This window comes from Ambystoma mexicanum, chromosome 8 (assembly GCF_040938575.1).
Source record: "Ambystoma mexicanum isolate Mex_15411 chromosome 8, UKY_AmexF1_1, whole genome shotgun sequence".
NCBI lineage: Eukaryota > Metazoa > Chordata > Amphibia > Caudata > Ambystomatidae > Ambystoma > Ambystoma mexicanum.
In genome coordinates, this window is record NC_090929.1 from 1,038,020,406 (window position 1) to 1,038,035,541 (window position 15,136).

General features: G+C 46.8%; 1 protein-coding gene across 13 annotated transcripts in view; it reads right to left on the bottom strand.

Moving 5' to 3' along the window:
* The window catches only part of KCNMA1 (potassium calcium-activated channel subfamily M alpha 1), a 1,925,602-nt gene that overhangs the window by 529,604 nt on the left and 1,380,862 nt on the right, over positions 1-15,136 (bottom strand). For all 13 annotated transcript variants that reach the window (XM_069610985.1, XM_069610992.1, XM_069610991.1 and 10 more), the window contains one exon: positions 9,983-10,092. In XM_069610985.1, coding sequence (XP_069467086.1) covers positions 9,983-10,092 — 110 coding nt within the window. The remainder of the gene's footprint in view (positions 1-9,982; positions 10,093-15,136) is intronic.

Sequence of the window (15,136 nt, forward strand, 5' to 3'; positions counted from 1 at the left end):
ACTGACAGGCTTATTGTTGTGCAATCAAATAATATCTCACCACCCATCAGACCTGACACTGTAAGCAACAGCAGTATTTCACTATGGATAAACTCTGCCCCAGGCACAGCTGAATCGTGTGGTCTCTTCCTCCCCTGACCCTCGCTGAGTGGACTGGGAGCACAATAAGTATCGCACCCTTCACCACCCCAACAAGGGACACCATACCCCGGACGTACGCATGCGATACTCACCTGGTGACAAACACCCCTGTGACCACTGGAATGACCATACAGGCATCACGTGCTGAACACCATCCTTGCCCCGCCTGGCGGACACACTCATCATGGACAAGGATAAACTAAAGAAAACTTCCACACAGAGCAAGATGGAACAGTACGCAACAGCGGCCACAACTCCTTCTACCAGTACTCTTTCCACTGATCAAGCATCGCAATGCGGTGCTGCAATGTCGGAAGAAAACCTTTACCTTAAGGACGTGATGGCTGCCATAGCTAGCTCCTGCTCCTCTATGGAAAGAAAGATGGATGGCATCAGCACGGATGTGTCGTTTTTCAGAAGATGAGCTCCACACAATGGAACAGCAGATGTCGAGGGTACTGGCGCGCATGAAAAACAAGACTGCATCGATGAAGGGGAGGGCAGATCGCGATGTAACAACATACACATCCTGGGATTGCCCGAGAAGGCTGAAGGGACAAATATGGAACTCTTTCTTGAACAATGGTTAGTTGACATATTTGCACCTATTACTTTTTCGAATTTCTTTTTCATTGAAAGATTTCATCGCTTGCCATCGGGGCGGCCTACACCATGTGCGTCACCACGCACAGTGATTGCCAAGCTACTGAATTATAGAGATTGCGATGCACTAATGCAATTGGCTCGGGGCAAAGGATCAATTACTAACAACGCTGCCCAGCACACCTTCTACCCGGGTGCAACCCGCCAGACAATCCTTCGACCAACTCAAAAGACGACTGTGCTCCATGAACGTCAAATATGGCCTGTTATTCCACGCACAGTTAAGATATACCATAAGGGTACCATGGTACATGTCACTGATCTCTGGGAGGTTTGGAAATAGGCCGAACTACACTTGCATGGTGAATGGACACCAGACAGGAATAAAACAAATAATAAATCTGGTTCTCGCCCGGGACGACCCCTCCGGAACCTCTGATGGAATCGCAGGAACCTGACCTATCTGCGCCAGCTGACAGTACCCGAATGGATCAAACAGGTGAAGAAAGGGTGACATTGACATTATAAGCAAGTACCAGCTGGTGGATGGACCGGCGGACCCGTAAACTCTGTTCCAGTTCCACCAAAGGACAACCGGAACTTGACAACCGCATTCTAATTCAGCACGCTCCCCATGTGTATTTGTTTGTTTGTCTGATTGATTGGTTCGGACGGTTTTGTGCTTGGTCACAAAACACACTGTAGTTTGTTTGGGCATAATATGATATGATATGATATGGTATGATAGGTCATTTATAACGTGCTTAATACCCAGAGTTTTCTAAGCGCAGACCTGTGGATTGAACCCGTGTTGCTCCGTGTCGTCTTGCTTCCAAGGCGAGCACGTTGACCCTGAGCTATCCTCCCAAGCCTCTGAGTTCTGTCGATGGTAGCCAGTAATTGGGCTATCATCGATGTTCAGTCGACAGATACTTCAGGTTGGGGTTGGAGTATGGGGAGGAAGGGAAGGGGTTTTGTTGGTTCTTTTCTGGTTAGCATATGTATTTGATTGACTTGGCCGTACACTTACTTACCCGAACCACTTGGCATATGGCGGAAACATCACCCGGCAGGCAGTCACACCCTTTATATCCAGGATCGAAATGGCTACGAATAACCAAAGCCTTCTCAGACTTCTCATGTGGAGCGTCAATGGCCTGGGTTCTGGGATTAAATAACGTCTAGTTACCCAATTCCTCAATAGGCACTCCCCTGACAAGGTCCTCATCACTGAGACACATCTGGCCGGCACAACATGCACCCTCTTCCGTAGAACATATTACCACAACGCAGTCCATGCAGGTTTCTCAATGGGATCTAGGGGGTTCCTGATCTTATTGCATAAATGGCTTCCTTGCATGCTGACCCTGGTTGAACAAGACCCCAGAGGCAGGTTTGTGCTACTACAAGGCACACTATGGGGAGAAACCATGGGGATTCTGGCGATATATGCTCCTCCTCCATTCACTTTGTAGCTACTTGATGACCTAATACCTATGATTACAAGACATCGACCAGACTTATGGATCCTGGGAGGTGACTTTATTGATGTCATGGATGTGACGCTCGTTCGCACACACATACGTGTAAGGAATCCTCAGGCACACACAAAACTAGCGACCTTCGCCTCTGCATTATGTTTGACAGATGTGTGGCGAGAGCTTCACCCAATAGAACGTGGCTATTCCTACCACTCCAGGGTCTACGCCTCCATGTCCAGGCTTAACTATTTTTTTCTCCCGTCAACAGATGCGCACAGGACGACCAGTGCAAACCTACTCCCTAGGGGAATCTCGGATCACTCACCCCTGATGCTAGAAATAAAGACAAATAGACTCACCCCACCCGCCTTATGGCGGTTAAACAATTACTATCTTGGCTTCCCGGAATTTTTCGATCACATCCGAGAGAAGACGGATGAATATTTCAAAATTATTACTGACACCGTAGATAACCCTGTGGTGGTATGGGAGGCATACAAGATGGTACTACGGGGAGAAATTATCTCCTGGACTTCTGCGACAAAAGAAAGCCCACCTACAAAAAATAATGGAAGCTGAAAAAGTAGCAACAGAATGAGATACAAAACATGTACTTATAGGTTCACCCGAGACACACTGATCCCTTCTAATGACCAGAGAATGGCTCCGAAATGTCGCCCTACACAATGTCAGACAGGCCCACTGGGAAATGCGTACATGCATGCATGAAACCGGGGACAAAGCGGGCAAATTACTGGCCTGGCTTGATAAGTGGGATGAAGGGCACCGGCATGTCAGGGGGATACAAACTGCACAACTAGGACTAGTACAAACCGACTGCAAAATTGCTGATGCTTTGGCAGAATACTATACTGCACTATATATAGAATACTATATATTCTATAGTATTATTCTATAGTATTCTATACATACATATAGTATTCTATACATACATACTATATATTCTATAGTATTCTATACAGAATACTATACTGCATGTCTGCACCAATGAATGCCACTATACTTGATAACATTGCTTTCCCCCCGTCTGACGGAGACTCAGCAAAGGCAACTAGAGGCAGATATTACTGAGTCAGAAATTGCAAAAGCCATCTCCCAATTACACTCTGGCAAGACACCGGGTCCCAATGGCTTTCCCATCGAAACATGGAAGAGACTGGGAGAACACAGAATTGCCGGTCCCCTATACAAAATGGTCCTCCACTGACTTACGCAAAGCTACTATGGTGGTCACCCCTAAACCTGGTAAACCACCTGAACTCTGTCAATCTTACCGACCAATTTCATTGATCAATAGCAAAACAAAAGTTCTTTCAAAGATACTAGCCACCAGACTGCCAACAGTGATCGCCTCCTTAATTCATCTGGACCAGTGCGGCTTTATGCCGGACAGGTCGACACGTATGAATATCCGTATACTGTTCCTTATGTTGGAGAGGGCTCCTGGCCTTCGGGAACCCCTTGCATTACTAGCTGTGGAACCAAGTACCTCTACCGAAAGTCCCGCCCCTATTTTGCCTATATGTTGGCAGCTGGAAATTGCGACATGCGCAAAGCCAATAATGGTGCCTATATCGCGAAAAGTCCTTGATGGTGCATCGTTTCACTGGGGCATGGTGGTTCATTTTGGTTTGCGAGGTTGGTGTTGTGTTCTTGGAGAAGCGAGTCACAGTCCTTATTTGTCAGAGGTAGATTGGCCCACGTGAGGTGGAGTTCAGCGAGGTCTGATCGCTTCCCCTGGGACGTACTTGAATGGTTGGAAGGCTTGTTTGCAGGTTTTCCAATGGGTGTGCTTGAATGGGGTGGAGCAGCTAATGTCAAAGGGGTTCACCAGATGGTTTTACCAGTCTAGCAGGATTGGAGGGCTGTGACTGCGGGTGGGCAGGGGGGTGATAATGAGGTTGAGGATATTACTTTTCCTGTGCGTTATATCTATTGTGTTCTGTGGGAGGTTCACAGTGTCGAGAAGGCAGTGAGAATATTCCTTCATTGATTTGGTAGATGGGCTGTAAGGAATATTGATGTTGACTAGGAAGATGTTGCTGGCATGCGTGAGAGACATGAGGGTGCCCAAGTCTATTAAGTCTTCCATGAAGGAGATGCTGGGACTCGGTGCTCTGTAGGTGGAAGGTGATTGTGTCGGTTGGAGTGGGTGGGCAGTGTCAGGAGAGGTTATCATAGGAGCAAATGGTGACAATGGGCCTCATTACGACCCAGGCGGTAAGTTACCGCCTGGGCCGTGACTTTACCACCATGGCGTAAACTATGTTTACGCCATGGTGGTCGGCGGACTTACCGCCCCATTCCGACCTTGGCGGGACGGTAAGTCCCCAATCCCCATTTACCCTTCCCCATTCCCATTTTTGCCCCATAGGGCATAATGGGAGTGGGGAAGGCGTTAATTACGCCACCGTAAATTACGGTGGCGTAATTAACTCCATGGTCCCTTAGCGCCATGGATTTTAACACCTGGTGTTAAAAGCTCCATGGCGCTAAGGGACCTCGTACTCAGGCGGTAAGGGTCGGCGCTGTTTACGCTGCCGTAAACCCCTTACCGCCTGGGTCGTAATGAGGCCCAATGTCTATTTGGGTGCATGGTCATGCTTCCTTGTGAGTGATGGCAAGTCCTGCACCCATCTGTTCCACCCTTTTTCATAATTAGGTCAAAAGAGTTTAGTATGGACACAACTTCCCAAGTTCAACAGCGAGCCTGCAGGAATGTGGGAAGCCCCACTGCCTTCCACCAACCCTGGCACAGGGCTCCCATCTCTGCAACACAAACCATAAAGGATAGCGCACCCTCTCGCGATGCACTGATGCAGAGCATTTAATCCCTCTGACTGGCAGCAGTGGCAGGCCTTAGAAACTCTGTGTTATCTGGACATGGGCCTGATTCTGCCTCTTCTACTGGTAAGACAGCTCAGCAACACGTCTCAATGCTGTGAGAGCACCACCTTGGTAACTGGTGCACTATAAAGACGTATTGCATTGCTTTACTTAAGTGTTCACCGCGGACAACTGTGTTCAGCGTACAGGACACAGGCTTGAAACCGGCAGTGCCGACTCAGCCCTTCTTGCTACCGTGGCCGATCATTCAATTGCCATAAAATTGGGTAATAATAACAGTGTCAATTATTACAGAGTTTAGAAGTGGGAGGAATTAGGTGCCATTAACAAATGCTGCTACTATTTGCAGGTGGTGCATGCATTGGTGGGCAGCACACACTCCCTAACATTCAATATTCTGACTTAATAAAATATTTAAAATTATTTCGATCTTTATGTTTGAAAAGAAATCCCTTGCAGGCAGCTAGTTTGCACCATGGGGCACACAGATTGGGAACAGGAAGCTATTCTCTGTGCAGACGACCTCACCTGTCCAATCCTTGATGATATCCACCAAGCAGGTTCTTTGACAATTGATGGGGCTGGTGCAAGAGGGTGAGGATAACCCTGAGCAGAACACATACCTGCACATTTAGCACAGTTCCTTTAGGAGAGGGATAAATGGGAGGTGTATATGTGTCGCGGTACTGGTCGCGCCACATCTCATGCCTTTGGAAAGCGCGCAGCCCCCCTAGGAAAGTCCATCACCTTCCCCAGTGAGACATAGGTGAGAGGAAAGGATTGATTGCGCGAGAAGGTAATTGAGACTTGGGGACCTCTGCTAGACGGAGCCTCTTCCCTCAAGTCCCCGATTACCTGGAGGCTTCATTATCTGACTTTTCACGGAGCCATGAAACCCTAACTCATAACTTCAGCATGCCAACACTTTGCTGCTGACGCCGTTTTGCTCTTCGTTAATTAAAACACGGGGGTAATTGCAGAACAGGTTCGTGTGGCTCTGCATCAGAGAGTGGACATATTTCCTTTACGCGGAGCTTTGATTGCGCAATGCTAAAGTGGACCGGAAGAGCATGAATGTGTCTTGTTTGGCACCCTGTCCCTCGATGAGAGAACCTTCTCAATTAGGCGCTTTGCGGCAGCCGCCCGCATCAGCGAGTGAGCTTGTGATTCACTGGCATGCTTCATAACAGGCCTTTACAAGGCCCAGAGGACCTGTGCACAGAATTTCTTGCCAGAGACTTCCTTTACTGTGGGTTGTGTGTAATTGTAATGTCTCTACTTCTGGGTCTGGGTGGCTTCCCTTTGTTCGGGGCAGGCTCGTTCACATCAGTCCTTGTCTGCTGCACAGCTCAGTGTGGAGCTGTGGAATAGTGGAAGTTGTGGCTTCTGTGTGGCTTGCCTTACCCTGGGTGTTCCGTAACACCTCTGCTTCTGGCTTCTCCCTGACTTACCTTAATCCGGAGTGTCCACGTGTCTGGCTGCCAATCTGCAGCCCTTACATTCCGTTTTCCGTTGCATCCATACCTACCGGTGTAGAGCAACTTTCATTAGCTCACAACAAACTCTCTTACTAAACTCCACCCGTGCCCAGGCAATGATCATTTCTCCAATGCCAGCCCCTTTAGCTCACAACTAACTGAGGCCGCAGCATCCGGCGAAGGGACAGGCAATGACCTTTAGACAACATTCTCCATAGCCCAGATATCATTAGACAACATTCTCCATAGCCCAGATACCTTGAGACAACATTCTCCATAGCCCAGATACCTTTAGACAACATTCTCCATAGCCCAGATATCCTTAGACAACATTCTCCATAGCCCAGATACCTTGAGACAACATTCTCCATAGCCCAGATACCTTTAGACAACATTCTCCATAGCCCAGATATCATTAGACAACATTCTCCATAGCCCAGATACCTTGAGACAACATTCTCCATAGCCCAGATACCTTTAGACAACATTCTCCATAGCCCAGATATCCTTAGACACCATTCTCCATAGCCCAGATACCTTTAGACAACATTCTCCATAGCCCAGATACCTTTAGACAACATTCTCCATAGCCCAGATATCCTTAGACAACATTCTCCATAGCCCAGATACCTTGAGACAACATTCTCCATAGGCCAGATACCTTTAGACAACATTCTCCATAGCCCAGATATCTTGAGACAACATTTGCCAAAGCCCAGATACCTTGAGACAACATTCTCCATAGCCCAGATACCTCAAGACCACATTCTCCATAGCCCAGATACCTCAAGACCACATTCTCCATAGCCCAGATACCTCGAGACCACATTCTTCATGATATGATATGTTATTTATAACACGCTTAATACCACGAGGTTTCTAAGCGCGAACCCGGGGATCAAACCTGTGTTGCTCTGTGTCGTCTTGCTTCCAAGGCGAGCACGTTGCAGATGAGCTATCCTCCCAAGACTATAGCCCAGATACCTTGAGACAAGATTATCCATAGCCCACATACCTTTAGACAACATTCTCCATAGCCAGATACCTCAAGACCACATTCTCCATAGCCCAGATGCCTCAAGACCACATTCTCCATAGCCCAGATACCTCGAGACCACATTCTCCATAGCCCAGATACCTTGAGACCACATTCTCCATAGCCCAGATACCTTGCGACAACATTCTCCATAGCCCAGATACATTTAGACAACATTCTCCATAGCCCAGATACCCTTAGACAATATTCTCCACCCAGATACCTTGAGACAACATTCTCCATAGCCCAGATACCTTTAGACAACATTCTCCATAGTCCAGATACCTTTAGTCAACATTCTCCATAGCCCAAATACCTTGAGACAACATTCTCCATAGCCCAGCAACCTTTAGACAACATTCTCCATAGCCCAGATACCTTGAGACAACATTCTCCATAGCCCAGATACCTTGAGACAACATTCTCCATAGCCCAGATACCTTTAGTCAACATTCTCCATAGCCCAGATACCTTGAGACAACATTATCCATAGCCTAGCTACCTTTAGACAACATTCTCCATAGCCCAGATACCTTTAGACAACATTCTCCATAGCCCAGATATCTTGAGACAACATTCGTTCGCCAAAGCCCAGATACCTTGAGACAACAGTCTCCATATCCCAGATAACTTTAGACATCATTCTCCATAGCCCAGATACCTTGAGACAACAGTCTCCATATCCCAGATACCTTTAGACAACATTCTCCATAGCCCAGATACCTTGAGACCACATTCTCCATAGCCCAGGTTTCCTCCTCTACTTGCACACTTCCAAATGTGAGGTCTACGGGGAACAATAATAGGAAATTCCTAGCTTCCTCTAGGAACGTGAGCCCATCGTGCCATTTCTAACTGAGGTATGGTCGAAGGAAGACTACATGCCCACTGTGCCTGAAGCCATGCCCCCCGATCATCCTGATAACCAGATTAAAAACAACACAAGAAAGCACGCTCCATGGTTTCCTACTCTGACCTTGCTGCGTCCACTGCTAATTAAAGAGCAAATTGCCTCCTCTCCTCAATTAATTTCTTCTCATGCTTGGACCTCCCTCGAGGATGCAATGGCGGGTTCAGAGAGAACTTAGCTGGCTTCATCTCCAAAGGGGATGGCTTCCACTTGAGCCTCTGCACAACCTGAAAAGCCTCAACCTCCACAGGGTGATGTCAGTGGCTGCAAACACACACAAGGCAGGGCCTACCGTCCTGCCATTGTGGTGTTTGTAGGTATAGTTTTGCTCTGTATGGGGGACTACCAGGAGAATGTGTGCTTTCAACACATCTTGTAATTCCTGGAGTACCCTCTGGGGACGTTTTGGCGCCTGGTGTTGCGTTGACGTTCTGAGATGGTTAGTTTGTCAGCCGGGTGTGACAGTGTCTTGTTAATTCGTGTTCAGTAGGAGATTCAAGACATCCTGAAGGCACAGTGTCTTGTAGATGCAACAACCAGTGTAGGGGTGAAGCAGTCTCATTTATTGAGCCCTGCGATGGAGAGGGATGCAGGTTTCAGCAGGGGTCAGGACTGCTGTTGAAATACCTGCAAGGAGAGCACTGCCGCCATCCCAGGGAAAGAGCCCTAGGACTTCTCAGGTTCAAGGTGGCAATCACAGCCTTGATTCTGCAGAGGAGAGGAAGCTGGTACCAGGTTGTCCTTGCCTTCTGTGCAATGTGAGCATTGAAAGAGGACTCACAGCCAATGATGAAGCCCAGGAGCCCTGGCCTTTCTTTCTACTCACAGTGCCAATGGCCACTGTCACACGGAACCCCGCTCTCCTTCCCACGGTGTTCCAATCCACTGGCAGACAGGTGGTCACAAAATGTCTGCCAGTAATTTAAATTTTGTTAGCATGGCAAGAACAGTGCTTGTAAGGTGGACTTCTGGACATTAAAAAGAAAAAGAAAACCAAGAGACTTAGACAAAATGAATTATGCCATCAAAAGACTGCCTCCTCCAACTAAAAGTAGTTACTGCCTGGAACTTTCAAATCATAGAAGGGGATACAAAGTAAGCAGATGGGGAAAGGAATCAAGTAGAGACAAAAGGAAAGGGCTGGAGACATAGGGTGCACAGGAAATTCAGGCAATCACTCACCAAAAATTACATTAAAAAGAAATGCACCAGATGAAACCAGCAGGTAACAAAGGCAGTTTCCAAGCTCTGGAGTCATGAAAGGTGTTATACTGAAAAATTGTAGAAGTGTTGCATTCTGCAAGGGCAGCAGACCTGGGAACATGCATAGGGCTACAGAAATACCTGGGCCTCTGCCCTGATGTCTTTTCCTAGTTGCTGTGCATGGTTACAGTTGAGCATCCCTGAAATGTTTCCTGTTTCAGATATTGGCTGAAATAAACCCAGATTGCCATCATGTACTTACTCACAAACTGCCGGGAAAGACAGACCCACAAAGGCACTGGAGAGATATTCTGTATACATTTCATTCGCCACTCCTTCCAGGTAGTATTTCTGCCACGTATCTTCCTCGATCTGTGAAAAAGGGGTATAGAAAACAGGGGTCTCATCAGTCCAGATGAACAGATGTAATTCAGCATAGCTTGACAGCAATGCACTATGTGAAGAACCCCCCTCCCGCCCCCCAAGGAAAGCCTTGAAAGGATACCCCAGTGAGAGATGTACTGCATTCTTACATAAGCATTCTCGTATCTTATAGGATCACCGTTTGCAGAAGCACATGCGTTCGAGCAGGTTTAGAGGCAACAGTCAACTACCTGAGGTGGGATTCAGAGGAAGCGGCTTTCGTGATTAAGATGTATGGGAGCAGTAGTCCCAAACAGGGTGCTTGATGCTGTAATACTTCTAAAGAATTATTTGTAGAAGGCCTGGACTAGTTAACATTTATAACAGTTTTGCAGCTTTGTAGGCAAACTCTCTAGGATCCCCCGCCAGCCATGTTTTCCACCTAAAGAATGCTCGGTTTCCTTCTCCTTATTCCTCGAAGACTTTGCCTCCTACTTCTCCGCTAAAATCATTAAAATACGGAACACTGTGTCCACCTTTCTGTCTCTTCCAACCCTCCCTCATTCTCACAGAGTCTGATCTTCTGCACACTGTACCCCCTATCCCACATCCCCTCATCTCCCCCACTGAATTGCTACCCATCCTTTCGTTCTGCCAACTGATCCTACACTCCAACTTAACACCTTTGCACCACAAATGTTTAAGGAATGTGTACCTGTCACCTCGGCTCTCCTCTTCATCCTATTCTGCCTTTTTCAACTGGAATCTTCCCAGTCTGTTACAGAACAGTCACGGTCATACTTCTACTAAACAAAAAACAATTCCTGACCCCAAATGACCCATCATTCTAGAGCCCTGTCTCTCTCTCCTGGTCTAAGAGACTCTAAACTCCTCAAAAGGTTTATCTTCAGTCGCATAGTCAACTCTCTCAAAGAACACTCGCGTATTGACACCACTGAGATTGTACCACATCACTATATCACTCATCATTGGCTGCCAGCCTCATATGTATTCCATTCTCATCCTATATTACACTGTGGATTATGCTTCCATCCTTCAAAGTCTTTCCCCACTTGGCTTTAAGGACGTGGTACTTGCCTGGGTGAGCTCCTATGTCTCGGCCAACTCTTTTTCCATCTCATTGGACTCCGTGACCTCCTCTCTGACACCCACCCCCCTTTCGAGTGGGCGTTCCCCAGGAATAATGCCTAAGTCCGCCTCCTGACTCGGCAAACTCATTTCCTCCTTCGGCTTTAACTATCACCTCTTTGCTAATGATACTCGGATGATCTTCTCCTGCCCCTCCTTCGTACTTGCAATCTGTGAAAGCTAACCCAACTGCCCTCATTGGATGGCTCTATGCTGAATCATGCACAATTCCTCAAAGACGCCAAACCCACTTTCCCGTCTCCCATCCATCTCTTCCCCCTGACTTCCTCACCCCTGCATTCATGGCTTGCAACCTTAGGCTTCTCTTTGACAGCAACCTGAAGCTCTTCTAGTCTATCATGGCCACAGCCACCACAGCCAGACTTAACCTCCTAATCGTTAGAAAAATCTGCCTACACCTCATTCACTCCTTATCTCAAAACACTTATCTCTACTCGTGTGCTAAACAAACTGGACTACTGTGCAAACCTACTTTTTAGGCTAACCCTCTACTCTTTTGCTCCCCTCAACAATTGCTCAACTTTGCAACACACATCCCTTTCACCCTAACTAGATCACACTCCACCTATACATACAATCACCATGCCGCATGGCTCTCCATGCGAAATCGTTCTCTCTTGCCGATAGTCGTCTATAAATCCATCCTTCACCTTGCCTCCAGCTACCTTGCTGACTGCCTCTCAGTGTACTTTCCATCTCAAACTCTCTGCTCCTCGTCTCATACCAACCTATCAGTCCCCCACACCAGCCGTGTCTCCTGATTTCACTCCTTTTCCCTACTGGCCCCACTCCACTGGAATGCTCTCCCATCGCCATCAAATTCATCCCATCAGTGGAACTCCTCAAAACAACACCCCCGTAATACTTCCACCCTCCTTCCTATTCAAACTAACTGCCGAACCCCCCTCTTCTGCATTCTGCCCTCAGAACCCCTCTAAGTAATTTGCAAATAGTGGCTTCAGGCTGACAATGTTAACAATATTGTTATGTGCCCCCCCAGCCCCGTTCCGTGGTTATGTTCCTAAGCTTACCCCTTCACGACCCGGTGAAGGTCACTCAGTAAAACAACGCTCTTGTGTAAAGTCACCTAACACTAGGACTGCCTCTGCTCTCTGTTATTGAATACTTTATAAGCCATTTATGTTCAAAATGACACCTTGTTCTTCAATAAATACAAAATACAAATATGTTTCATTATAAACCAGAGCAAAGCTGATTTTTGTCCACAGAGTTGCTCTGACAGGACTGACTCTTGTGATGTAAGCCTTCTACCTTAATATACCCGGTTTCAGGAAAGCTTCAATTTGGTTACATGTCTTTATAACAAATTAATTAATAACGAATGAACATATAACAAAAATAAATAACGACAAAAAATAACGATTTTTTTCCCTTCTTTTTTGGGGGGTCTGGTCCCCCACAAACCCCTGTTTCCCCGGCTTAAAACACACCTCAACTGCTTCCCCACAAATGTTAACCCTTTACCCCATCCCCACAAAGATTTTCGTAATGTTTTTCGTTATTTATTTTTTGTTATACTTTCATTCGTTATTTATTTTTCGTTATGAAGACTGTATACCTTCAATTTTGATATTATAACGAATAGATAGAGACTGATTAACTAAACCTGTTTTAATGCAAATGAAGGTATGCACTTGCGTATCTGGCGCAAACCTTTGTTTTCTTAAAAAAAGACTCAACTAAGGCTCAGAGAACCTTAGAAATGCCAACATTCAGATGCCCTTCTCCGCCCACCTGTGCGAGCAAGGGAGCAATAGGGGCGTTTTCTCAGTTTTTAGAAGTGCATCTAAATGCCCAAATGGGATGCACTTTGAAATGCAAGCATCCTCCTGCATCTGTGTGCAACAGGTGCAGGAGATGCACACACACAGGAGGGTCACCATTGACCATTCTGTGCATTTTTCTCAACCTGAACACAAGTGGATTTTAAAAAAAAACATTTAACACGAAGGAAGGGGGACCGGCCACTGCATCATTTGAAATGATGCACGGCACCCGCAAAATGCACAATCACATTTGTGAATATGACAGCCTGCATATTCCTCTAATTCAAGCAAATTTACAAAAAAAAGTCTTTACTTGCAATATTCTTTGGGAACCCGCCCCAAAGAGCTGTTTAATTCTCCTGAAGCGTGAATCTACCTATTTGGATTTTGCTCAGGATTTTACTGAATAGCGCGCCCTGCAACCACCTGGGCACTTAAGAGTGTGTACCTTTCCTGAAAGGTGTGAGGTTAGCAAAGAGTGGGGGAAACACAGTGAGATTAGACGGACAATCCATACGTTCCAAGCACCTCCAATCAATGCAACAAAAAAAGGTTTGTAAATGGGAACAATTAAAAGGGTTAAAACGAGTGAGCATCTCTGATTACGACCGTCTCACCACCTTTGCCATGCAATGCAAGAAAAGGGTCAGGAGCGACACTTGTGCATTAAAAAAATATTATGCAATAGCAGCATGAGCTGTTCAAGTGTACAGGTCATTCTATTTCTGCAATTAGGGCGGGGGAGGGGGGGTACATATCAAAAGAAATAGGACGATTAAACAGACATATTTCCAGAAATAATGCATCCGGTATTTCTAGAAATCTACATCTGTTACGTCACCCTGGCAGGTTTATCACAATCAGGCGGATGTTCAGAACGGCCGCATGTGGTTGGGATAATTCTAGCATGGGGCATTACCGTTCGGAAATCTGACAAACTCACAGTGAGGTCCTAAGAGCTTCTACTGGAACACTAAAAGGGTACAGCTGGCGAGCCATGATGTATATAGAGTGTCCAGCCTGTAGAGGAATCTCCACGAGCGGTTGCAGAGCTTGGCATTGTCACGGGCAATGGCGTGCTGTAGGGATTGTGAACGTCCCTGTGGCTAATGCCCTCAGCAGGGGTGTTGCTAGGTCTGGAGAGGTTGGGACTTGTGGGACTCTGGGCTAGCTTGCCTTTTTGGTTGTAACCCCTGAGCTTCTATCCGGGGTACAACCAAAGAACCGGGGCTATAGCACCCTCAGCTCCCCCCTCCCACGCCCCTAGCAACGACTCTGGCTCTCAGCATGTGGTCCGTCCTGTGGATCAGCGGAATCCGAGACATTGGCAGAGAACTTTCCTGGATGAAAAGACGTCATAAATCCTCATGGAGTTATGCCCTGTGAAGGACGATCGAAAAATGGTGGTTTTCTAAATTGCCAAAATATGTTGACTAAAGATGGAGCGGGGAGGGGGAAGGCTTCACCGGCCACTAATGGCACTGGGATCCATATTAGAAATGGACCTTCTGAATAAAGGTCCTCTCCAAGTTGTATACAGCTATTAGCAACCCGGGCTTCTGAGCCAAGGTGCAAATGTTTTTTTCCCCAAAGAGATTGTGGCATTGTGTGGATCATGCCCATTGAATTCTCTTTAAAAAAAAAACTACAGAGATGCCCCCCACACACTTAAAAAAGGTGTCTCTTTTCTATTTCCTTATCTGAGAAGACATGCAGGCTAGAGAGGGATCAGACATGGACCTAAACAGGATCTAGTAGCTTGGGGGGAACAAAGTAGATGGATGCAGGGATTTGGGGACGAGTGAGGAGCGTGGGCAGGATTGGGTGGTATTTGGTTAGTGCGTTGCAAAAACCATGGCGACTGAGAGGGACGCGCCGCTGGCCTACTTGGGACACATACTGTTCAATGTAGTAAAGCCAGCGTTCCTGGCCACTTGATTGGTTGGTACCTTTGCCGCTGAAAACAATCCCTGTAGCAAGTACTCTGTTTTCTGATAGACTACATTGTTGTTGTGTTGCTTGTTTGTGCAAATAGGGATTGGGGTACGTCCTTCAGGATGCACAAAGTTCGAGCTGTGCATGCTTTGCTGCATTGT